This window comes from Paroedura picta, chromosome 4, assembly GCF_049243985.1.
Source record: "Paroedura picta isolate Pp20150507F chromosome 4, Ppicta_v3.0, whole genome shotgun sequence".
Classification (NCBI taxonomy): Eukaryota; Metazoa; Chordata; class Lepidosauria; order Squamata; family Gekkonidae; genus Paroedura; species Paroedura picta.
The window spans coordinates 101,764,490-101,788,932 of record NC_135372.1 but is presented as its reverse complement, the minus strand read 5'-3'; the positions used below and the strand labels follow the sequence as shown (position 1 = coordinate 101,788,932).

The 24,443-nt window shown below is 44.2% G+C and overlaps 1 protein-coding gene across 1 annotated transcript in view; it reads left to right on the top strand.

The window, feature by feature from the left end:
* The window catches only part of SLC26A9 (solute carrier family 26 member 9), a 72,037-nt gene that overhangs the window by 25,030 nt on the left and 22,564 nt on the right, over positions 1-24,443 (top strand). The window contains exons 3-8 of the mRNA XM_077334762.1: positions 6,931-7,070; positions 8,420-8,530; positions 8,958-9,133; positions 11,838-12,002; positions 12,834-12,986; positions 19,355-19,437. Coding sequence (XP_077190877.1) covers positions 6,931-7,070; positions 8,420-8,530; positions 8,958-9,133; positions 11,838-12,002; positions 12,834-12,986; positions 19,355-19,437 — 828 coding nt within the window. The remainder of the gene's footprint in view (positions 1-6,930; positions 7,071-8,419; positions 8,531-8,957; positions 9,134-11,837; positions 12,003-12,833; positions 12,987-19,354; positions 19,438-24,443) is intronic.

Genomic DNA, 24,443 nt, shown 5'->3' with positions numbered 1-24,443 from the left:
GGTAACAGTGACCCAGACTCAGAAAACCTTTATTGGCATACACAAACAAAATCCAAGGAAACAAAATAGATTAAACAATATTACGTTCCCGCTCTTGCAACCATGAGTTATTTATTTGGAACATGCTTCCAAGGCTACCCTGGCAAGTTTAATGGGATCCTTTTCTGAAAGCATTAATTTGATGATGAGGGATTTAGAATTGACTTTGGAATCTAAATCCCTCAGATATGTCTGGATTGAAGCTCTTTGGGGAGAAAAGACTGGACACTCCAAAATAATATATGGTAGTGTGTCCAGGACTTTACAGCCATGTAGACGAAGGCTTTTGGGGGTAGGAATCTGATGGAATTTTCTCAAGGTAACAGTGAAAGGATGAACTAAATCAGTGGATCCCAACTTTTTATCACCGGGGACCTTTCAATGCTTGACAATTTTACTGTGGCCCGGGGGGGGGGGTTAGTCTTTTGCCGAGGGATGTCGCCACCGCCTGAGTCCCTGCTCCACTTGCTTTCCCGCCGGCATCCCTGACTTCCTGCCGCCCACTGGGGGGCGCTGCCAGCAGCAGCTGCACAGTGCCATGCCGAGGGGGAGCCCCAGCCATGGCGGCAGAGCAGCCCCCGAGGCAGCAACCAGGGAGGAGGATGAGGAGGAGCCACAGCCTGGTACCAACTGATCAATGGACCAGTACCAATTCTCAGACTGGGGGTTGGGGACCACTGAATTAAATAATAAAATGTTACCTTAGGACAAATATTCACTGTGGTTAAAAATCCAGTTGTTAATCCCTTCTTCAAAGCCAATCAAAGCCAATCTTCAAAGCCAATCTAAATGCATTTCATCCAGTGATCTTCTTCATCTTGTGCATACCAGCATATGCTGTGTCACGGAGCTATAATACCTCCTTATTAGGTAGGAGCTAATTCAACAAAATCCCTTTTAAAAATCCTAACAGTTCTTAAGAAGGATTAAAATAGCTTCAGTGATACACCCTGCATGAATGTTTTCCCTGAATGCCATCTTATTTTTTCTTTATTGATGCTAGGGTGCTTTAAAAACATGAGGTATAGTTGATGAAACAAAATAAAGGATGCAGGCTCTGCCTGGAGATATGCAAGGGAGGGGAAGGATAAGAGGAGGAATCATAGGGCTGGGATCAGTTTTTTAGAAGAGCCAGCATAGTGTTGTGGTTAAACAGCAGCCTCTAATCTGGATAATCGGGTTTGATTCCCCACTCCTCCACATGCAGCCAGCTGGATGACCTTAGGGCTATCATAATTCTCTTACAGCTGTTCTCACAGAGCAATTCTCTTAGAGCTCTCTCAGCCCCACCTACTTCACAGGGCGTCAGTTGTGGGAGAAGAAAGGGAAAGGTATTTCTAAGACGCTTTGAGCAGAAAAAGTGGGGTATAAAAAAACAGCTTTTCTCTCTAAAATGCCAGAATAGAGAGTTCTTAATCAAACGTTAAAAGACAGAAAGATTAATATGCAGAGTATGAATGTTCATTATGTGTGAAAGTAATGTGCTTCTTGAGCCTCAAGAATCCCTCTGGGACATCTTTGCAGACACAGACTGAAATGTTGCTTTCCTGTTCTGCTAACTCCACACTTCCTAGCTGGATATTGTTAAAAAGAAAGATCACTGCTGTGGGATCAGTATTTTAAATTTCCCCACATTTGTGAACTTGGTGAATGTTTCTTTGTCACATGTTTGGTCAGTCTGGCATACTTTAAAGGGGAGTAGGTTTCCAAGGACTTCAGTCGAGGTCTTTCACGTTACTTTCTGCCCAGATCTTTTAAAACTGAAGGTGTAGGGATTGAACCCAGGAGCTTCTACCTGCCAGCCAAATTATTACTGAGCCTTAGCCTCACCCTACTTGACAGGACACATTCTCTAGACAGTGGTGCTCACCACAAATTATACCTACAGCCAGGCTTCCTGTGGCCCTGTTGTACTGAAGACATGAATGCTCAATTCAACCCTCATTTTATACAGAAGTGTCTTATTGTCGGGGTGGGTCATATACATAGCAAGATGCACTATTTCTCTAGTTACTTCTTGAGTTTCTTTATTTATTTGTTTGTTTATTTATTTAATAGATCACCTTCACCCTGCAAACTGGCTTAGGGTGGTTTACAACAACAATTTAAACAATTAAAACCATATGTCAATAAAAAGGAAGTAAAATTTATAAAATGTTGCACCATTTCATCAGCCCAAAACAAACTTGCTGGTGATTTTACAATTATTTCAGTGGTAGTGGGTGAGGGGTTGGGATCTTAAGGTAGGGGAATATAGGAGAGGGAAGGAGAGAGGCCCACCATAGACAATCAGGTGTGTCAACATATTTAAAGTTATTATAAAATGTGAACCCCATCAAACACGAGCACAGAAAAACAAACAAGTGTCAATTAGGCACTGGAGGTAGAAGACTGGTGTTCTTGGCAGTAAGTGTTTCTATTGCACTTTATGACTCAGGTGGAAAACTATTTAATGTGCTTATTTTCTAGATGTCGGCATCTTGAAGGCATAGCCAAGCAAGCATTAAGTGCGTAAACTGGACACATCTGGGCTACACAGCAATTCTCATGTTGACTTTAGATTTGGGTGGCACCCAACATGACTGAATGGTCTCTTAAGAGGCAAGAGCTGTGGAAGCATGCCAAAGCAGCATTGCTCCCAGTCCCTGTGTGCCTTTGCAGGTGCTCAGAACAGTGTCAGCCAAATCAGAAAAAAATATAGTCAATTTATACCCAGGAAAACTTCACCCAATGACCAATATATAGGATATATCAACGCCAATTATCATTATCAAGCATCATGGATGATAGCATTATTCATTGCCATCTGTTGCACATGAATAACACTTTGTCTGGCATAAACCATATCAGTGAGCAGAAAGGTCTGTGTGCTAGAAGAGTGGATAAAGGTAAAGGTATCCCCTGTGCAAGCACTGGGTCCCCTGTGCAAGCCCTTGAGGTGATGCCCTCCAGCATTTTCATGGCAGACTCAATACGGGGTGGTTTGCCAGTGCCTTCCCCAGTCATTACCGTTTACCCCCCAGCAAGCTGGGTTCTCATTTTATCGACCTCGGAAGGATGGAGGGCTGAGTCAACCTTGAGCTGGCTGCTGGGGTCGAACTCCCAGCCTCATGGGCAGAGCTTTCAGACTGCATGTCTGCTGCCTTACCACACTGAACCACAAGAGGCCCTAGAAGAGTAGATAGCAAGGAGTTAATTTTATATGGAAACTGCAAAGTCAATGGAGACTGAAGTTTTCATGCCAAACTGGACAGCATGTCTGCAAGTTCTCTAAGCAGTTGAGAGAAAGATAGTACGATTTACACAAGAGGTGTGTGCATATGAAAGAGAGGGGAGGGGATTATTGCCTTGCTCTCATGATTTTGTTAGGCAGTGGTTTTAGTTAGTGGTTCATGCACCATTACAAAGTTCCAGAAAGGGGACTGAGGCACACTGGATTGAATCCATAGTAGAAAAATTATACGAGAACTCCACTTCACAAAACATTTTGCTCAAAGGTTGTAAGAACAAGGTTTTTGGCACACTGAAACATACACCAAGGATAGGCCAATCGTATCACCATATCTGTAATGGAATTTACAGTGGATTGCACCTTCCCAGCAACAATATAAAAAGCAGTTTGGGAGGAAGGTTGCATTTTAGCAATAAAGATGGCCATGTTTACCACCCATGAATCACAGCATAACTCATGTCACCCCCCATAGCCATGTATTGAAGCCACCAATTGTCATCTGGCAATACCATGAAGGTCATAATGACCTCACTTTTTAATTCCACACTTTCTTCCATTCATGCCACAACTCTAAGCATACTACCATAAAGAGCCCTGACATCTCTTCCAGTGTTATGTCAACAGTCAAGGATTCCAGTCCAGTCAAAGCCCACAGGAATAGAATAACCATTTTGTCAGGGGGAACTGCGAGTTCCACAAAGACCGTTTATGCACTGGAGGTTTCATGCCGGGCTGCAGGCTGGAATTTTAGTCGTGGCAGGTTGTCCCTCCTCTTCCTGCCCCCACATGGGAAAGCATTTGGCCTGGTGCATCTCATCCGCACCCAATTTGTGCTTCTGCATGGGAGCTGGGGCAGTGAAGTTCCCAGTGCATAAACGGTCAAAGTCGTATAGCTGAGAATCTCAGGCAGCCTAAGCTTCTGCACCTTGCAACCAGCCATTCTTTTGCCAGGGAAAAGGGTAGGATGACTCAACGATGGAAAGATGGCCAGTCAGAACGGTCACCCTAGATCCCTTGCCAAGTGTCTATGACAGGGGTAGTCAAACTGCGTTCACTGGCAGGGGCTCATGGGAATTGTAGTCCATGGACATCTGGAGGGCCACAGTTTGACTATCCCTGGTCTAGGAGGATACACAATCACAACAATTAGCTTGAATTTTGCTCCCTTAAGCACTCAGTTCATTTTCTGTTCACTTTTCTCCAAGTTTTTAAAGAGTACTATTTCAGCAACTTTCCCCCTTGCTTTGCTTTCAGAGAAATATAATTCAGAAGCATAACGATTCCATTGGATTGTCTCTTTTCCTTTTTCTTGCATCTCAGAGGCCTCTCTTCCTCTGCCCACATTATGCAGCATGGTAGGTCTCTTCTTGTTGGACAGTCTCAGGCAGGAAGTGTTTTTTGAAACTGTAAAGACAGATCTTTCAGCTGCATTTATTATCAGGTAGCCATCTTGCTAAACGTCTAGTGCTTCTCCCATCTTCTGTACTGCTAGGCATTTAAAGTTTTCTTTCTTTTTTTAATACAAGCTTGGGTGAAGTTTATCTACCTATCATTGTATCAGTAATGTACACACACACACACACAGTGCAGGAGAGAGTCCCACATATGATGTTGATGGATGCTGTTTATCTTTACATAAAAGCTGTGTTTTAAAAATATGTGTTTAAAAAATCAGTAACCCATGTGCCACCACTCCAGGAATTCCACCTGGGAGAAGGGGTTATGAATGAGAATGCATCTAATGGCTGTGACAGGGCTGTGAAACAGACCAGTGAGGTTGGATAAGGAGTGCTTCAGGGAATATATTTTTTCCACAAGAATATGAGTGCCTTGGAGGACAAATCCCTCCCCCACCCCACTCAATTGCTTTGAAATTTAGTAAACATTTTGATTGAGTCAAGATAATCTGTCTGGAAATGCATCCATTCATGCTGGCAGGAACCTCTATGAAATGCTTGAAAGTTCATGGAAAGCTCATGCCAGTTGACCTGCTGTCAACTTGCAAACCATAAACTGGCCAAAATTTATCACCTACTTTAGTTCATGAACTGGTTCATGCCCATCCCTATATAAGACTGAAAAAACTGGCTGCTTTTCTGATCCCCAAATCTGTCAATGTATTCCTTTCTAAAATATCAGTCATGGTGGCATAGTTGTAACTTCAAGTTATGGTGGTACAGGGAATTTGGTACCAATTCTACATTTGTCCACTCAATATAAGATAGTTTAACACCATTGGACTGCAATCATATACCCAGTTACTTGGTGGGAGGGAGTCCAGCTAAGTAAACATTTATAGCAAGGGTGGGCAAGCTGTGGCTCTCCAAACTACAATCCCCATGAGCCCCTGTCAGTCCTGGCACAAGCTCATGGGAATTGTAGTCCATGGACATCTGGAAAGCCATAGTTTGCCCACCCCTGATTTATAGGATCAGACTGTTAAGCAAATAAGAATGCAATTAACAAATGACTTACAGGGGAGTAAGTCCTTTGAACACATTCTGGTTTACATCCAAGTAGGCATGCACAGGACTTGGCATGTGCAAACCCCCCCCCCCAAAAAAAAAAAAACATTGGACAGTTTCAGATTAGGCCTAGATTGATTCAGTCTGAATCCAAAGCACTCGAAGCACAATTCGGCCAAATCATTTCAGCCGAATCTGAAAGCAATTTGGTGCCATGAAAATCAATGGTGCCATTAAAATGAGTGGGAAATTTCCCCTTTCCATCTATTCTGTGGTCTGAGAGAGGGACGAGTGTTTGAGGTAGAGGTACCATTTTTTTCAGCATAGTTACAGAAGTCTCTCACACCCAAATAGTGGTTCAGGCTGATTTGGGTAGTTTAACTACAGGGGAAGGTCTATTCAGACCAGATTAGTCCAAAAAGTGTCCGAATCAACATTGATTTGGGTACTTTTTGGACTATCCAAACTGAATCGCACTTGCCTACACAGGATTGTACTGTACATGTGAATTTATGTCCTGTTGATTTCTTACGAGCATAAGTGTTCCATTGCTGAAAGAGATCACAAAGGGATTGCTTATTATGTTCTGTGAGCTAATCCACTGAATAGGTTGTACCAAGACAATAATGTGGTTAGTTTGGATCCTATGAATGACTGCATTCACACAAGATTATCTCCACACCTTGCAGCATACGTCCACTGCCATTTGCACAAGGACCTATTGAAAACCAATGATCTTGTGCAAACAGAAGTTTTAGAGGATGAGGAAATCCCCTCTGCAACAGAGACTATCTAGTGCACACAGAAGTCATTGAAAGGATCCAAGCCATGGTTTTAGTACTCCAGTGAAAAACCAAGGTTGTAATGATATTCATAAAATTTAATTTAGATTGCAAGACTTTAATATTGTTGAGTTCTACACAAAGATGAGCAATTATCAGCAAGAATGTATCCAGATAGCATGTCCTCCAGCGCTTGAAAGAAGCTGCAATAATGGGGTGTGATCAATCAGTACCATAAACACAATGAGAGTGCAATTATGATTAAAGGAAGTAATTTATTTCCCCCTGTGCACCTGCTGTCCTTCATGCCAACACAATGTTGGTGAAGAGGACTAACAACATTTCTTTGCTCTGGCTGCTCTAGGAATGGGTAACATAGTAATTCAATGTCAACATTTTGTTCCTTCTCTAGATGTTCACCATCCAGGCTCAAGCTCATCATGTACAGCTTGTTTCCCATCCTCCTGTGGCTCCCGAAATACAAAATCAAAGATTATATAGTGCCTGATGTTCTTGGTGGGATTAGTGCTGGAACAATTCAAGTACCTCAAGGTGTGATATTATTGCTATGTAGAAAAACAGGATGTAAATAAATTAATTGACTATTATTCAGAGGTTAACTTGTACACTTTATCCAGGACAAATCTGTGGATATTTGCCTTGAGTCCTAGAAAGAAAGGTAGACTATATAAATTACATAAATGAATATCCTTCCCCATTGCTTTGATTGCATTCAGATATCACGTCAAAATGTGCATGAACCCACCTTATTACTTGGCTTACACTTCTGCCTTCTACCTACTTATTGGGTCTCCCAGTGTTCGTTGGAGTACTTTATTAAACCAGTGTGTAAAGACTGCCTTTTCCATGTAGATTCCTAGTTAGAACCAAACTCTGGTAGACAATAACCTACTAATACTGGCATGCACCAGAGTAGTTTCTCTTCCACAAACCTGGTTGTTGGAGTTAGTTTCTAACCAGGACTCTCCATGTGAGGAGAGAAGTATGTGCATGAACCCAGCAACCTGCTGGGATTACATACATCTCAGTTTAATGTTGGCTTGTTCATGTAAACCATGGTTTAGTAATCTGAGTAGCATGTCAAGGGGTGTTTACCAATTAGCCCTAACTTTCATAAGCAATCTGCCCTGTTCCTGTTATTCCTATGCATAACCAGTCCAAAGATCAGGCCTATTTATCCCATTCATCTTGTGACAACTGGTAGTCCCTAAAGGGTCCCTTAAATCATAGGAGACAAAAACATTTGCTCAGTATCACTGTGACCAGCCAGTCTCATGTTGATACTAGGAATGGTCATTCTCTTGAAAGTCCATGCATACAATTTCTCTCCTTTAATGACTGAGGAGAAGAGAAATTGCATGTGAAGAATATTCTGTGGATCAAGCATTAGTGTGAACAGTCCGACTCTAATGTTATTATCCATGTGCAGCAGTAGCAATGGAACTGCTCCATGTGGGGAAAATTTATAAATGTACTTTTCTGAGCTCCAAAACATGGATCTATGCAGGCATCTTGGCCATATAAGTAACTTTCTGTATTTGGCCAAACATATAACTTTCTCATTATGACAGAACATTAATGTCATCATAGTGGTGTGTTGAGTGTGAATGTTTGTAAGTATTATTTGTACTGTCTGCCTGCCAGTATTCCTAACTCTTCTTCTACAGAAGATGTCACCAGACTTTTGGTGGCTGATGATGTCTGTTAAACTTACTACAATGACTGAGTTTTATGCACTCAAATAAAGTTTCCTTTAAATGAGGGCCATCAGAAGACTGCATCACAGATAGTGCTGCTTTATTTGCAGAATGAAGAAAAGGGAACAATTGACTGAGTTTTAGGATGTAAGATCTTATGTGTTTTTCACTTGTATTTTTCAGGCATGGCCTTTGCTCTGCTGGCCAATCTACCTCCCGTCAATGGCCTCTACTCTTCATTCTTCCCTCTGATAACATACTTCTTGCTAGGTGGTATTCATCAGATGGTCCCAGGTAAGATCCTCTTTCCACTGCCACGAGTACATTGCTCATGCAGACGCTCTGAAAGTATTCCCTGTAACTACACTAGCCCTCTCATCCGGTGTCTTTTATACACACTCCTTTGGTTCTGGTGTCTCATTGGCATTAATGAACTAATTGGAAGGCCTCTTTAGTGGAACAGTTGGGCAACTGGGGGAACACTGGTCTACAATCCAGTTAATGTACTCATCAATCAATTAGCTGCCACCTGTTGCAAATGGATACCACCTGTACAATATGCAGAGATAAATAAGTGTCTAGATGTTACAGCTGGGGCTGTTGATCAATACAGACTCATAGTCCTGAGCTATCTGCAGGCTGGTAGCAGCATCCTGTGACAGCATGCATGAGAAGATGTCCTGAGCAAATATAAGTCAATATTTGTGTCTCTGCGTTGCAGGTACTTTTGCAGTCATCAGTATTATTGTGGGGAATGTCTGCCATGAACTGGCTCCTGATCATGAATTCCAGTACTATAACAGTACATCCAAGGAAACAATGATTAACCACACTGCTATGGAAGCAGCCAGACTGGAGATCTCTGCAACACTGGCTTGTTTGACAGCCATAATACAGGTCAGGATGCCCTCAATATAGAATTTGTGGGATGTTCAGGTGGTCTAGCTTGGAGATGTTGAATTGCCACCCCAGGTAGTATGGATGAGAAAGAAAGGGAAGAGCCATATTTTGAACATCTGAGTATATTTATAAACAGTTCATTGATTAATTGGGTTTTGGGGGTTGTTGGGCTCTTCATCCATTCTTTTCCTTAACAGTTGTTTAGGCATTGCACATTGTTTGTGCATGTGTGGAATGAACTGAGTCTAAAGTAGTAATGCTTTCTAAGATGAGGGGGAAATGTGATCCAAACTCTTCACTAGCTAACAAAGCTCAAAATTTTGCTCTGTCTATATTTTTTCAGCCATTTGAAATACTGTCCTAAGCACAGTTGCATTCTTCTAAGCCCATTGTCATTGGTGGACTTAGAAGGGTCTAACTCTGCTTAAGACTGGACTGCCAGGGACTATATGCAATGGAAAAATATATATGTACAGTGCCACATTTATAGTTACAGCTTGGATTTTCATTGCTCTTAAAGAAAAAGGAACAGGTTTATTTTTGTGCCTGTCACATTTGGTGCCGGTTTAAGAATTGGTTGGTGAACTCAACTTGTTGCTGTTCATGGCTTGTTGTTGTGCTCCTTCCTCTCCCCTCCTCTCAAAAGGATGCTGCCATGGAAGATAGAAATCCTCAACTCTAATTCTTTATCACAACTAAATGCAAATGACTGTAAAAAAGGGGGGGCTGTGAATTTCCAAATCACGTGTAGCAGTTTTATGGTTTTAGCTGTTTTATGTTTCTAGTAAAATGCTTTTAGCTGTTTTATGCTCTTTGCTGTTTGTTTCCCATCTGCTCTTTAACTGATTGCATATTAATTTCCTTATTTTAGTCTATGTAATGAAGATCTGACTGAATCTCAAGTCACCAGGCATTGAACACATATTTTAATCGTAGTTTAGGATCACTCCCTTTTAATATGTATCCGCTTTTGTACATCCTGCAGAGGAGATAGGGAGCATGCAAACTCAATGATAAACAGGATTGTGCTTGTCATATACAAGTTCTGGTTGGGTTGCATTGTCTGAATATAGCCTTGGTGTGTGGTCCTTTCAACACTGTTTTTTTTTTAATTACATCAGTGTTTCCTACAGCAAACTTGTAAAATGTAGAAGAAATATATACATGCCCATGTACATACCTCTTGGAATTTTGATTACTCTGGATCTGTGAAGTACTTAAAGATATGAACATAAGAAGAATCCTGCTGGAGCATATCAGTCTAGTCCAGCATCTAGTCCAGTGTCCTGTCTCACATGGTGGCCAACCAGTTACGCTGAAGAGCCAACAACAGGGCGTAAGAGGCCAAGGTCCTCCCCTGATATGGCCACTTGAGATTCGTACTCAGAGAATTACTGCCTCTGAATGTGCAAGTTCCCTTTTGTCACAATGGTTTGTAGCCACTGATAGACCTTTATCCCATAAACGTGTTCATTCATCTTCTATATCATCCATATTATATGGGCTTATTGTGCAAAACATTGGTGTGCCGTGCTGGGTAGCATTACAAGTTGCAGTTTGTTTGTCCAGTGATCATGGGCGAGTGTTCAGAAACTGAAGGGAACATAATTTGGGGGGATTTTTTTTAAGGACTACAATTTTATAATATGTAGAAGATTTCAACAATATGTATACTCACAGTTTCAATCCAATCAAACTTTATTACAGTCATTCAGACCAAGTTATATGAAGTTGATACATAAGAGACCAAAAGAATATGGTCATTCAATGTAATACAATTTAAATAGATCATAAAATAGAACTTAAAACGATGCTACTTTTGAGCATTGGATTTCTATGGTGGCAGCACAAAACTTAGCCAACTGAGTTGTCACCTGGGGGAACTCATCACTTAGCAGCCTCTTTGCTTGATCTACATCATGATGTTCTGGCAACTTTTTAAGGAATGGTTCAATCAAGTTGCTACGAATGTCTACATAAGCAGGGCAGTGGAACAATATATGCTCACAGTTTATGTGTTTGTATCAGAACCCTTTTAGTGCTGCATAAGACTGTGTTGCACCCATGAGGATCCCATGTGGAAGGCTACTTGTCTCCCCCACTCTTCAAGATTAGTCAGCTGCACACAGTTCAGGATTTCCTTTCAACATGCCACAAATGTAATCAGGGTTGTCCTTCTGAGCAATCAGGGTATCAGAAATAATCCTTGTTCTCCTCTCATTGCCTCAGTTTCTCTACATCTCCTGTCTCTGCCATTCAACTGCTGCTCTCTTCTCTCTCTACTCTTCCAAACTCCATGGCTATCATTTCTGTATGTGCTGTAGTGACCCTTCCCATCCAAAAGAATCTTTCTGCACCTTCCACATCTGTCACATAATATGAGGAATTGTTGTAATGTTTCCAAGCAAGTCCCAGAGGACACAGGGGTGTTATTTCCTGAGATTAAACCACAGCTAAATAATGGTGTGTCCCAGGAATATCCCTGCCCTAGTTCATATTCTCTTACTTCATCCTGCAAGCAGCAAGCAGGAGGAACTGTATGTGTCGGGCTTTGTGCCATACTCCTACACTGGGGAAATCCCTGTGGAAACAGTTATAATAGTCATTTCTGTGCACCAGATTGTTCGGGTTTATTAATAGCAAGGCATGCCTAGGAGAGGCCCCCCTCACCATTCCACGTGTCTTGCCTTTCTGTCCACAGATATGCCTTGGATTTGTGCAGTTTGGCTTCGTCGCTATCTACCTTTCTGAATCTTTCATCAGGGGCTTCATGACAGCAGCTGGCCTGCAGATCCTCATCTCAGTGCTCAAGTATATCTTTGGTGTGACGATTCCATCCTATACAGGGCCCTTGGCTATTGTCTATGTGAGTGAACTTTTGGGAATGGATGTTATTACCCCCCCCCCCCAGGCCACCTGTTTATGATATAGCTACATGCACATAAATCTGGACACATATTAATGAACTCCTCTGCCTAAATGAAAACTGATCAAGGTTTGGAAAAGCTGGTTTGCTGCATGAATGTGAATATTGTAAACACTGTAATGAGTGGTTTAAGATGATAGAAAACACAAGAACATGAAGTAATGATTAGCAAATATTTATGCAAAATAGAGACCTTATTTCCAGTCAACTGGGTTGAATAAGGTAATGAAAGCAGAGATATTAAAAGAGAGGATGCAACAGCTGCAAGATCTCCTTAAAGGCTGAATTTTCTGCTTGTCCTTTCCCCAGTGCCATGCTGCACTGCCACATTTCCCATTTAGGCTGCTGTTGTGGCAGTAACAATGGGAGATAAGTAACAGAGAATTACTCTGAAATCTACCCAATTTTTATTAAGGGAATCAGCAGAATTAGCCATTTTGCAGTTATGAAGTTATTGATGCCTGCAATATGCATCCTAAAAGTTTCTCTGAAGTCTCAGTGGCGTGCCACTGTTGGAAACAAGAAGTCAGACTAAATGCATCCTGACTGGTCAAGACCTACTTACTGGTACTATAATGAATACATAGTTGACTACTATAAGGCTGGGCCTTCTTGTGCACAGTGCTGGTCACTGTGAATTACAGGGTACTAGTCCACTCTGGTGCCATCTCTGTACCCGGAAGGCCATAGCACACATTATGGCATTTCTTCACTGGTGTTGTACAGACCTCTTTTTCTTGCTTAACCCTCTTCTCTTCTTCTTTCCTCAAGACATTTATTGATATTTGCAAAAGCCTGCCTAAGACAAACGTGGCCTCCCTGGTGTTTGCCTTGATCAGCACTGTGCTCCTGATTATTGTGAAAGAGCTGAATATGAAATACATGAAAAAGATTCGAGTCCCTATCCCCATGGAAATCATTATAGTAAGTAGATCTTGAAATTCTTTCTTCCTCCAGTTTTCTGAACCCTCGAGCCTCTCCAGATGTAGAGATAGCAGATAGCAGAGCAGATCACAGCGTTCTCAAAGAGGAAATGTTGTAATTTACTTCTGAATGTAATATCACAGTCAAGTTCTCGGGTTCAGGATAAGGAAGTTGGCATGTTTCTGATCGCAACAGAGCTGCCTCGCAGCTGTTCTAAAGTTTGTATTTTTCCCCATTTGCACAATAAATGTGCGGTAGAGGAGCCAAACATCCTTAATAAAGCACTGCTTTTGTTGCTACACTAATGCAGATCTTGGACAAGAGAACTATAAGAGACCTATGTGTAGATCTGCACCAGTTTGGAATTCCTATTGTTGCTCATTCATTTTAAATACATCGTCCCCATGATTACAATCCATTGCATTCTGGTGTTTTCAGTGTGGTTTTTCTCTTTTTTCAGACCTGATAAATGCAGCTGTAATACCATGCTGGTCAGTATGGGTGGTCAAAGCCACTACTGAGGCTTCTTAGGCCCACTGTTCCTTTAAATCTTCTTCTTCCAGCTTAATTAATTAATTTTTTTCAGTTCTCTTGGAATGTATGAATCACTTGAGATCACTTGGGTATGGAATTGGGGTCACTGTGGGTGGGCAGGTAGTTGTGAGTTCCTGAATTATGCAAGGGTTTGGACTAGATGACCCTGGTGGTCCCTTCCAACTCCAGGATTCTATAAAATGTTCAGTTCTTGTTTTAGGGGGAGAGAGCTGTTTGTCACTTTGTAGATAGTCAAAGCCATTTTTCTACATTGTTCTTTTACTATACTTTTATAGTCATGGTATTATTGATGAGATAAGCAGTGACTTTGGCTGAAATCAGTAGCAGCATTAATGAGCTGCAGCCTTTATGCATATCTTTTGCAGGACATCTTTATGAAACAATTTCTCTTCATAATTCATTTTTATGTTCAATAAATGCTTTTAGGTTTGAGAATAGGAATGTTTACCTGGCAACAGAAAGGAGGGCAGGGGGGAGCTGATACAGCAGCATGTTTCTTCCCCCCTCCCAAACACACATGCTCTATAAAGACTTGGAGATCAAGACGTATGAGGAAATGTTGGGGGAGCCCGGGGAGGAGATGACTGAGAGGGGATCTGATAACTATCATCAAGTATTTAAAAGGCTGCCATATAAAGGATGGAGCCCCGGAGGGATGGACCAGAACCAATGGGATTAAATTAATGCAGGAAAAATTCTGTCTAAACATCTGGAAGAAGTTCCTGACAGTTAGAGCAGTTTCTCAGTGGAACAGGCTTCCTTGGGAGGTGATGGGTTCTCCATCTTTTTTTTTTAAACAGAGGCTGGATAGCCATCTGACGGAGAGGCTGATTCTGTGAAGGTTCAAGGGGTGGCAGGTTACAGTGGATGAGCAACATAGTTGTGAGTGTCCTGCATATTTTCAGGGGGTTGGACTAAATGACCCAGGAGGTCACTTCCAACTCTGTTATTCTATGATTCTATGACTGTTCAGATGTTTAAGAATAACTACAGGAAGGCTATACTCTGAACCAGTTCTCTTCTTCCAAATTACAGAATATTTCACAGTGGATAATAGTATTGCATGGTAGATGAAACATAGTGGGGAGTGTGCTTGTCAGCTGTCTGGAAATGTCCTTTGACTATTCTCACATTATTGAGAAGGTATCACCATCCTGGGCAGGATAAGGTTGGACTAGATCTTAGCAAGAACAGGATGCAAGAAAGATAGAAAGGAGAACATGGAAGTGGATAAGAAAAGAGCAAAGAGGATGAAGGCCTGAGAGTTGAAACAGAAGAGACATGGGGAAGAAAGCATGCAGCTTCTGGAAGGACTGGATGAACCTTTGCTGATCTGCTGTAATATTCATGGTGAGGTAGACCTATTTATACAGAGAAGGACCAGCATAGGCCCTCCTTTTGCCACTCCAGCACTGGTTTAATTGCTTGTAGTGAATGTAAGAGGAGAAATCCAGAGGACTGGAAGCAGCCCATCCATGGCATCTGCTTCCCTAGCTAAGTACTAAAGCAGCTATCTGAACACCTTTATCCCCTGGCATACCTACCAGTGATTGACTGGCCATGTTGAAGTTTGAAATCAAAATCAATGGAAGTTGTTTGTCCAGAAATTGACAAATTGTTGTAACGCTAATTCCTTTGTCAACCTGCCACCAATGTATTTGCCTTCTCGGAAGTATCCGACATAGAAGAGACCCAGATCGACTGAGGTTGTTGAGGAAAATGCACTGACATGCTGAAGTTACTATGACCATATATCATAAATTATATATCTGGGTGAAAACAACCTAAGAGTGAGCAGTTGTATCCCAAAGTACTGAAATGTGATGAGACAAGAAGTTAGAGTAAGATGCCTACATATCTCAGGTGACTGGGGAGGCAAGAGGCCAAAGTACGTGCTGACACCCAGGGAGTGTTTGTGTAATTATAGCTGTGGGAAATGCTGAGATTTGGGCAGACGTCTCTGGTTTCAATTTGTGATCACTCCCAGAGTGGTATGAAATAAGCTTTGCTGTTCTTAACCTGGGAACATCTTATACCCACTTTACTATGTTGTGAGTGATGGCAGGGGATACAGGATAGCAGAAGAGGCAGAACTTAGGCTAGTTTCAGAAAGAAAAACATGAAAAGAGATGTTGCATCCATGAAATATACAGTGGAAAACGATATAGGACTGGTTGATGTTGTTATTAGTATAGTTGGAAATAGGGTTGTCAGCCAATGGTAAAACCATAATGTTTTTGGTGATTCCTCGAGCAATATGACATTATTCAGGGAAAATCCAGAAGTGACAAAGAATTGCCAAGCCAAGCCTAGGAACCAGTGGGAAGGAGATATAGGGACATTGTTCTATCACTTCCAGGTACAGCCAGGTACAATCTGGAAGTGACAAAGGATAGCTCTAGGAATCACCAGAAACCTGTAGTTTCACCATAAAGTTTTTGTTGATCCCTTGAGCTTGTTACTTCTAAGTTGTATATGAAAGTGACAAAGAAATGTCGGTTCCATAGTGGTTTTTATTTTTTTCCGTTTATAGTAATTTATAGTGGGAGGCCTGGCAAGATACTTATTTAGGAGGCTGGTGAATAATAAGATATCTGAAGGAATGTGCTCAAAGGTCTCCTTTCATATGTATGGAGAGCTCTTACAGATGAAGAAAAAAAAGGTACCAAACAAAAACCAAAACTCATCTCCAGCAGCAATAACACGAAAGCCTGTCAAGTCACTTGGCATGTCTCAAGGCTTCACTCCTCCTGGTATCTTTTGGCTTCCCTTTATGTCCTTAAAGTATCTGCAACCAGGGATTCATTCCTAGCTCACATTTTTATTCTGGGCTGTTATGATGGGAATTTAGCAAGCTCCTCCAGGTTCCCAAAAGAACTGATCTGAAATGCTTATAAATGCTTCTGAGATGACAGTGAAGGCCGCAAAAAGGGAATACTCTGCAGCCTCTATTGCCTCCACTAGGTATTGTCCAGCTCACTCATTGAAAACAATTTGATACCTGACAACCTAGACTAAAGAAGTGTCTGAAATTGCTACATTGGATCTTAGCTGTGAGGCCTTTTTGAGCTTTTTGGGTGGAAGAAATCTTGTTACTACACCAGGATCTATCTGTCAATTTTGATACAGTTGAGGAACTGGAGACCCTTTGGCAATCTCAAGGTCCTACTCTGGACCTCCTCAGTCTGTTCTCCTTGGCCAATGTGGGCAAGATTCTGGAAACTGTCCAACCTTCCTCATGCCCCCTAGACCCATGTCCCTTATGGCAGATAAAAGCTGGTGGAGAGTAGATCTGGTGTCCTCACTGGTAGATTATCAACTTGTCCCTGGCTTCAGGAACATTCCTGGAGAGGTTGAAGGAGGCTGTGGTTAGGCCACTTTTGAAAAAATGGGGCTGGACCTATCCAGCCCAGCCAAGTTTCGCATCTGCCATTCCTATGTAAAGTGGTTGAATGAACAGTTGTGGGACAGCTACAGACTTTCCTTGATGAAACATCAGCTCTTGATCCATTCCAGTTTGGTTTCCAACCTCACCATGGGGTGGAGACAGTTCTGGTCACCCTAACAAACAGCCTTCATTGGCAACTGTATCTAGGTGAGTCAGTGCTGCTGTTTTTGTTAGATCTATTAGCCCATCTCCTACCTGATGTAGGGATATATGGCACAGCCTTGAAATGACTACAGTCCTTTTTCCAAGGTCTGCGACAGAGGGTGGCAATAGGGGAGTGAACCTGCCAGTGGCAAGATTCTCGCCCAGTTGGTTTAGAGTTTTGGGCTAGGCTGTCACCAGTATGCTGACACCAGCAGTTTCTGCCAGCTGTTGACACCCCCAAATTCTCTGGCCAGATGTTTAGAGGCCATAGTGGACTGGCTCAAGCAGAGTCGGCTAAGACTGCATCCAGCTAAGATGGGGGTTCCTTTGGCTGGATTGACATGCCAAGGGTAGAGTGGTTCAATCACCTACTCTTGACAGGGTTGACATCTTCAGCCTCGATCAGAAGCCTGGCCATGATCCTGGTTACTTCCTTATCTATAACAATGTTATGGATAACAATGTTGCCTGGCTGGCTTTCTACTAACTTTGCCAGGCACAGCAACTTGCACCCTACCTCTTGGACCCATTCTGGCCACTGTGATCCATGCAACAGTCATCTAGACTAGACTCCCTGTATGAGGGCTGCCCTTGAAGCTGCTCCAGAAATTCCAGGTGGTTCAGAACGCAGCAGTTCAGGTTCTTACAAGAACCCAGTGGAGAGCACATATTACACCTGTGTTCTCCCAACTGCAGTGGCCTCAGATTGGGGACCAAATCAGGTTCAAGGTTTTGATCCTTATGTTCAAAAGCCTAAATGATCTAGGACCACCTATCTACAGAACCACCTCTCTCCATATGTCTCCTAAAGAGCATTAAGATCAAGTAGTCGGAACCTACTCACACCTCAGGGTCTCTGGTCCCAAAAAAGTAAAACTGGTCTGAACCATACTTGGAAACTTCACCTGGAAACCTATCCACCCAAACAGAAAAAATCTCTTCAGCATGTTGACACCCTCAGGATATACATTTTAATTGAAGATGAGAAAACTTTGTAGATTGTCATTATAGATTAGAAAATTTTTAAACAAATTATTTATTGACTGTTTTCAACCTGTTTATGTTGTATTGAATTGTTTGACTTGTTAGCCACCCTGGGCCACATAGGCAAGGTTGGGATATAAGAATAAAGTTCTATTATTATTATTATTATCATCATCATCATTATCAATATTACTATTATTATTACTATGATGGTTGTTGTTATCCTCGTGCAAAGGAACTGAACAGGTTTATTTACATATACTACCAAGGGTTACCAGCATGAGAGGGGCCTTAGAGTTTGTCCAAAATTACAACTGATCTTCAGACTACAGAGATCAGTTCCCCTGTAGAGAATGGCAGCTTCCAAATGTGAACTGTATGGTATATTTGAAGCCTAAGAGAACCTTAAGTCATCCCTCAGGCACCACCCCCAAATGTCTCACAATTTCCCAAACCAAAAGACTATTGGGGACTAATAGCCCAACATTTGGACAACTGCAGCAGCCATCTTAACAACTCAGTTTCTTTTTTCCATATGACAGATGTCCTCTCTTCCTATATTTAACTCTTTATTAGCTGTATCATCCTACATAACTTTTAACCATAAGGTTAAAGGCATGAATTTCTTTCTTTGGGATTATTCATTACACAACTGAAATGCTCATTAGGCCATCCATTCTTCTAATATGCCTATTAAGGGCCAACGGCAACATTAATATTACGATGAACTGAGCTTTTAAAAATGCATTATGAGCTGACTGAAGCACAAACCAGCCTCTCACATGTGGAAACAAACTCTCCTGATGATGCATGTTCTGAAGAAAAGCTTCCACAATGCAAGAAAGGGATACCAGTTAACAGAATGGCATATACAAAGTTGAGAATCCTGGATTCTGTACTATTTTCTTTATACAAAGTGGGAATTTTATGTATTTTGTCAGTAGAGCTCAGTGCAGCTGGCATATATGATCATGAAGGACTACTTGTTCATTTATTTATAAGCAGTTACACCCATCTAAACACATTGACTTCAATGGACCTATAAAGGTGGAATTCTGCATTATTATTCATTCAATATCAGCAGGGGGAAATCCCCTTACGTGCTTATAGACCACTCCCACTGGATTTCCCACCACTTAAGTATGCCACCACCATCACTAATATTCAAATATCTGCTTGCTCTACAAGGTAGAAAATGTGCAGCAAGGCTAATGCTTCTTTTATGCATTGATTTTAGGTTATAGTTGCTACTGCCATATCCGGAAGCTTTAATATGCCTGAGAAATATGACATGCCAATCGTTGGACACATTAACATGGGGTAAGTAATGTTTGTGAGAACGGCTTCTTTTCTAGAATGAAGAGGATTTAGTTAATCTAATTCTTGAGTCTCAGTTAGGGAATTTTTATTTTTTTACTATTTTCATTTCAAAGGTTTCTTTCATTTTCATTGGATTATGGTCTTCATTTTTGTTCCCCTTGGAAATGCTGCTGACCCTTCTCCTTCCTGCTCCTGTTATCCTTTTTCCATGCTATGGTGACTGCCAAGTTGGGGTTACGGTACTGACTAGCCTGGTAGGCAAGCAGTTAGACAACTAAATAGGCAGACCAGGTATGGAAAATCTTCTGAGGTACCAGAGGCCCTGTTTTCAATCCACGCAAAGTGCCATGCCTCAGAATTGCTATGATTATATGTTAAGATGTCAACCACTCTGAGGACCACATTTTCCAAGGTGTACCAAGGTACAATATCTCACACACATCAGAGGTGGTACCTAAGCTTGGTTGGTGGTGAAGGAGAAGAAAGATTATCTTCCCACACTCACATTGACTGGTCACTGCCATTTGGACAAGCATAGACAGTCACTGACTGTGCAGTAAGTTTATGGCGGGGAAGAAAGAAGTGGAGAAGAAGGGACAATAAATGAACAAATGGCATTGATTCATTTATTTATTTATTTTCCAATTACTTTGATTTCCAGTAGGGCTTATTCAGTTTGGTTTTTTTATTATAATTAATGCCCATCTTTTATCTCTGTGCTTTTAATAATTAACATTATTCTTTCTAGAATAAAATTAAGGGATGGTTTCAAGTTTAATTTTAGCTTTGCAGTTAGGTGGGAAGGTTTTACTTGAGTTTTCGAAATGGAAAAGTTTTTCTTTGGTTCTGTGATTCCTATCTCTGTGTGAGAGTGCACACACATGCACACACACACACACACCCTTCCTCTCCATTTCTCAGTACTGGCAACCAGGCCTGCTAAAGAGGAGTACAGACAACACTGGGAACTATTTAAACACAAGTTGAAACAGAGTTCCAGTGGTGTTTAGCCACATCTCTAAATAGAATAGAAACTAGGGCAGCCTCTGGAAAATGTCCTCAAGCCCTGATTTATATGAGTCAATCCATTAATGAATTGTAAGTGCGATGTAAATACTAACTACAGACAATTACTGCTAGATAAGACATGTGACAGACTACATTTTGAAACTGTCATTATAATAAGCTGCATACAAGTCTACATTCCTGTGATGGAGAAATAAACAGGAACAGATTTGGGTAAGATGCAGTGTTTTAGGATGCTCTTTAGAATCATAGAACAATAGAGTTGGAAAGGATCTCCTGGGTCATCTAGTCCAACCCCCTGCACTATGCAGGCCATATGAAGTACACTGAATCCCAGAACAATGAGGCAACAGGTATTCTTTCACCTTAGGCCTGTAATTCATACATTACCTTTGCAACCGACTAACTATTGCAAAGCTGCTTCTCTGTGGTGGTACTAAAGCTAGATCACATGAATACTTCGGGCATTGCCATCCCTCCTGCCTTTCAGGCCACTGATACAGACTTGTAGCCATACAATATGAGTTATTCATATGATCAGTACATCCACATATACTCTCTGCAGTGTAACTGAGGGATTTCAGTAAATGGCTCACAATTATTATTATTGTTATTGTTATTATTAGATTTCTTGACTACAACCTCCCTGCAAGCAGGCTTGGGGCAATTCAGAACAATATTAGCATTTAAAACCAGCACTCAGGAAAATATAAAAATACAATAAAATTATTAAAACTTTAACATTTATTTATGTTTCAGTTTGTTACCTACCACTCTTGGCCAGCTTGCAGCACCTTACAATTTAACATCAAAATACACTGATTATCTTTAACCGCTCCTAGCGGAGCGGAAGAAATAAAACAGTAAGGGCCCCGAGGGCGGGCCCTGTCCGGGATGAGGAAGGGTGCCAATAGGCCCCTTCCCCTGGACTGACAAGCGGAGGGCCCAATCGGGAGGCGCGAAGCGCCTCCCGATTGGGCCCTCCGCTTGTCAGTCCAGCCCCAAACTGTCAATCAGCAGCCGCGCACAACGCGGCTGCTGATTGGCTGTTTGCCTGGACTACAGCCAATAGGGAGGCGCGAAGCGCCTCCCAACCCGCCCCATCCCTGACGAGGGCTACCCTTCCCTGCACGGCGGCCATTACTCTGCTGGCCGCCGAAAGGGAAGGTAGGCCTGCGGCTCCCTGTGCCTTCCCCCAACTGGGGGAGTACAAAGGATTCTGCGGGCCCGGGGACGGCGCTGGGAGGCTTGCTGAGCCGCCCTGCGCCGTTCCCGGGCGCTCAGAAGCCTTTGCCGTTGGGGGGCTCGGAGGGGAGAATGGCTTCTGCGCGCCCGGGGAGGGCGCAGGGCGGCCGAGCCGCCCTGCGTCCTTCCCGGGCGCGCAGAAGCCTTTGCGGTTGGGGGGGTGGGAGGGGAGAATGGCTTCTGTGCGCCCGAGGAGGACGCAGGGCGGCCGAGCCGCCCTGCGCCCTTCCCGGGCGCTCAGAAGCCTTTGCTGTTGGGGGGCTGGGAGGGGAGAATGGCTTCTGCGCGCCCGGGGAGGACGCAGGGCGGCCGAGCCGCCCTGCGCCCTTCCCGGGCGCGCAGAAGCCTTTGCAGTTGGGGGGCTGGGAGGGGAGAATGGCTTCTGCGCGCCCGGGGAGGACGCAGGGCGGCCGAGCCGCCCTGCGCCCTTCCCGGGCGCTCAGAAGCCTTTGCGGTTGGGGGGGGGGTGGGAGGGGAGAATGGCTTCTGCGCGCCCGGGGAGGGCGCAGGGCGGCCGAGCCGCCCTGCGCCCTTCCCGGGCGCTCAGAAGCATTTGCGGTTGGGGGGCTGGGAGGGGAGAATGGCTTCTGCGCGCCCGGGGAGGACGCAGGGCGGCCGAGCCGCCCTGCGCCCTTCCCGGGCGCGCAGAAGCCTTTGCAGTTGGGGGGCTGGGAGGGGAGAATGGCTTCTGCGCGCCCGGGGAGGACGCAGGGCGGCCGAGCCGCCCTGCGCCCTTCCCGGGCGCTCAGAAGCCTTTGCGGTTGGGGGGCTGGGAGGGGAGAATGGCTTCTGCGCGCCCGGGGAGGACGCAGGGCGGCCGAGCCGCCCTGCGCCCTTCCCGGGCGCGCAGAAGCCTTTGCAGGTGGGGGGCTGGGAGGGGAGAATGGCTTCTGCGCGCCCGGGGAGGGCGCAGGGCGGCCGAGCCGCCCTGCGCCCTTCCCGGGCGCGCAGAAGCCTTTGCAGTTGGGGGGCTGGGAGGGGAGAATGGCTTCTGCGCGCCCGGGGAGGACGCAGGGCGGCCGAGCCGCCCTGCGCCCTTCCCGGGCGCGCAGAAGCCTTTGCAGGTGGGGGGCTGGGAGGGGAGAATGGCTTCTGCGCGCCCGGGGAGGGCGCAGGGCGGCCGAGCCGCCCTGCGCCCTTCCCGGGCGCGCAGAAGCCTTTGCAGTTGGGGGGCTGGGAGGGGAGAATGGCTTCTGCGCGCCCGGGGAGGACGCAGGGCGGCCGAGCCGCCCTGCGCCCTTCCCGGGCGCTCAGAAGCCTTTGCGGTTGGGGGGGGGGTGGGAGGGGAGAATGGCTTCTGCGCGCCCGGGGAGGGCGCAGGGCGGCCGAGCCACCCTGCGCCCTCCCCGGGCGCTCAGAAGCATTTGCGGTTGGGGGGCTGGGAGGGGAGAATGGCTTCTGCGCGCCCGGGGAGGACGCAGGGCGGCCGAGCCGCCCTGCGCCCTTCCCGGGCGCTCAGAAGCCTTTGCGGTTGGGGGGGGGTGGGAGGGGAGAATGGCTTCTGCGCGCCCGGGGAGGACGCAGGGCGGCCGAGCCGCCCTGCGCCCTTCCCGGGCGCGCAGAAGCCTTTGCAGTTGGGGGGCTGGGAGGGGAGAATGGCTTCTGCGCGCCCGGGGAGGGCGCAGGGCGGCCAAGCCGCCCTGCGCCGTTCCCGGGCGCGCAGGAGCCTTTGCCATCTTCTCCCACCCTTGCCAGCCACCAAGCGCTGTCCCCAGGGACAGTAGCTAGCGCCCATTTTATTCTAATATAAAATGGGCTTAAAATCTAGTATATAATAGTATGAAACACTAAAATCCCATAATTAAAACAAAATACCATACAATACAGCAGCAGATATTCAATCCTTCCCCAAGAGCCAACAGTGCATGCAAACTATCCACATCAATAACCATTCTAAAAAGGTTGTTGTTAGTGTCCGACCCATTGTGACCCCATGGACAATGATCCTCCAGGCATTCCTGTCCTCTACCATTCCATGGAGTCCATTTACGTTTGCACCTACTGCTTCAGTGACTCCATCCAGCCACCTCATTTTCTGTCGTTCCCTTCTTCTTTTGCCCTCGATCGCTCCCAGCATTAGGCTCTTCTCCAGAGAGTCCTTCCTTCTCATGAGGTGGCCAAAGTATTTGAGTTTCATCTTCAGGATCTGGCCTTTTAAGGAGCAGTCAAGGCTGATCTCCTCTAGGACTGACCGGTTTGTTCGCCTTGCAGTCCAAGGGACTCGCAAGAGTCTTTTCCAGCACCAGAGTTCAAAAGCCTCAATTATTTGACGCTCGGCCTTCCTTATGGTCCAACTTTCACAGCCATACATTGCAACTGGGAAGACCATAGCCTTGACTAGATGCACTTTTGTTGGCAGGGTGATGTCTCTGCTTTTTAGGATGCTGTCTAGATTTGCCATAGCTTTCCAGGAGCAAGCCTCTTTTAATTTCTTTGCTGCAGTCCCCATCTGTAGTGATCTTGGAGCCCAGGAAAATAAAATCTGTCACTATCTCCATTTCTTCCCCATCTATTTGCCAGGAATTGAGAGGGCTGGATGCCATAATCTTAGTTTTCTTGATGTTGATCTAAAAAGGTAAAAGGTATGAATTAAGCCTTGCACAGCAGTACTAATCAGAGTTAACCTTTCTTCATGCATTAAAATCGATGGACAGAATGGTGTAACTCTATTGAGGATTGCACTGTTAGTGAAATTGAAACCTAAAATACACATTATATTTATCAGCTATAGTCTT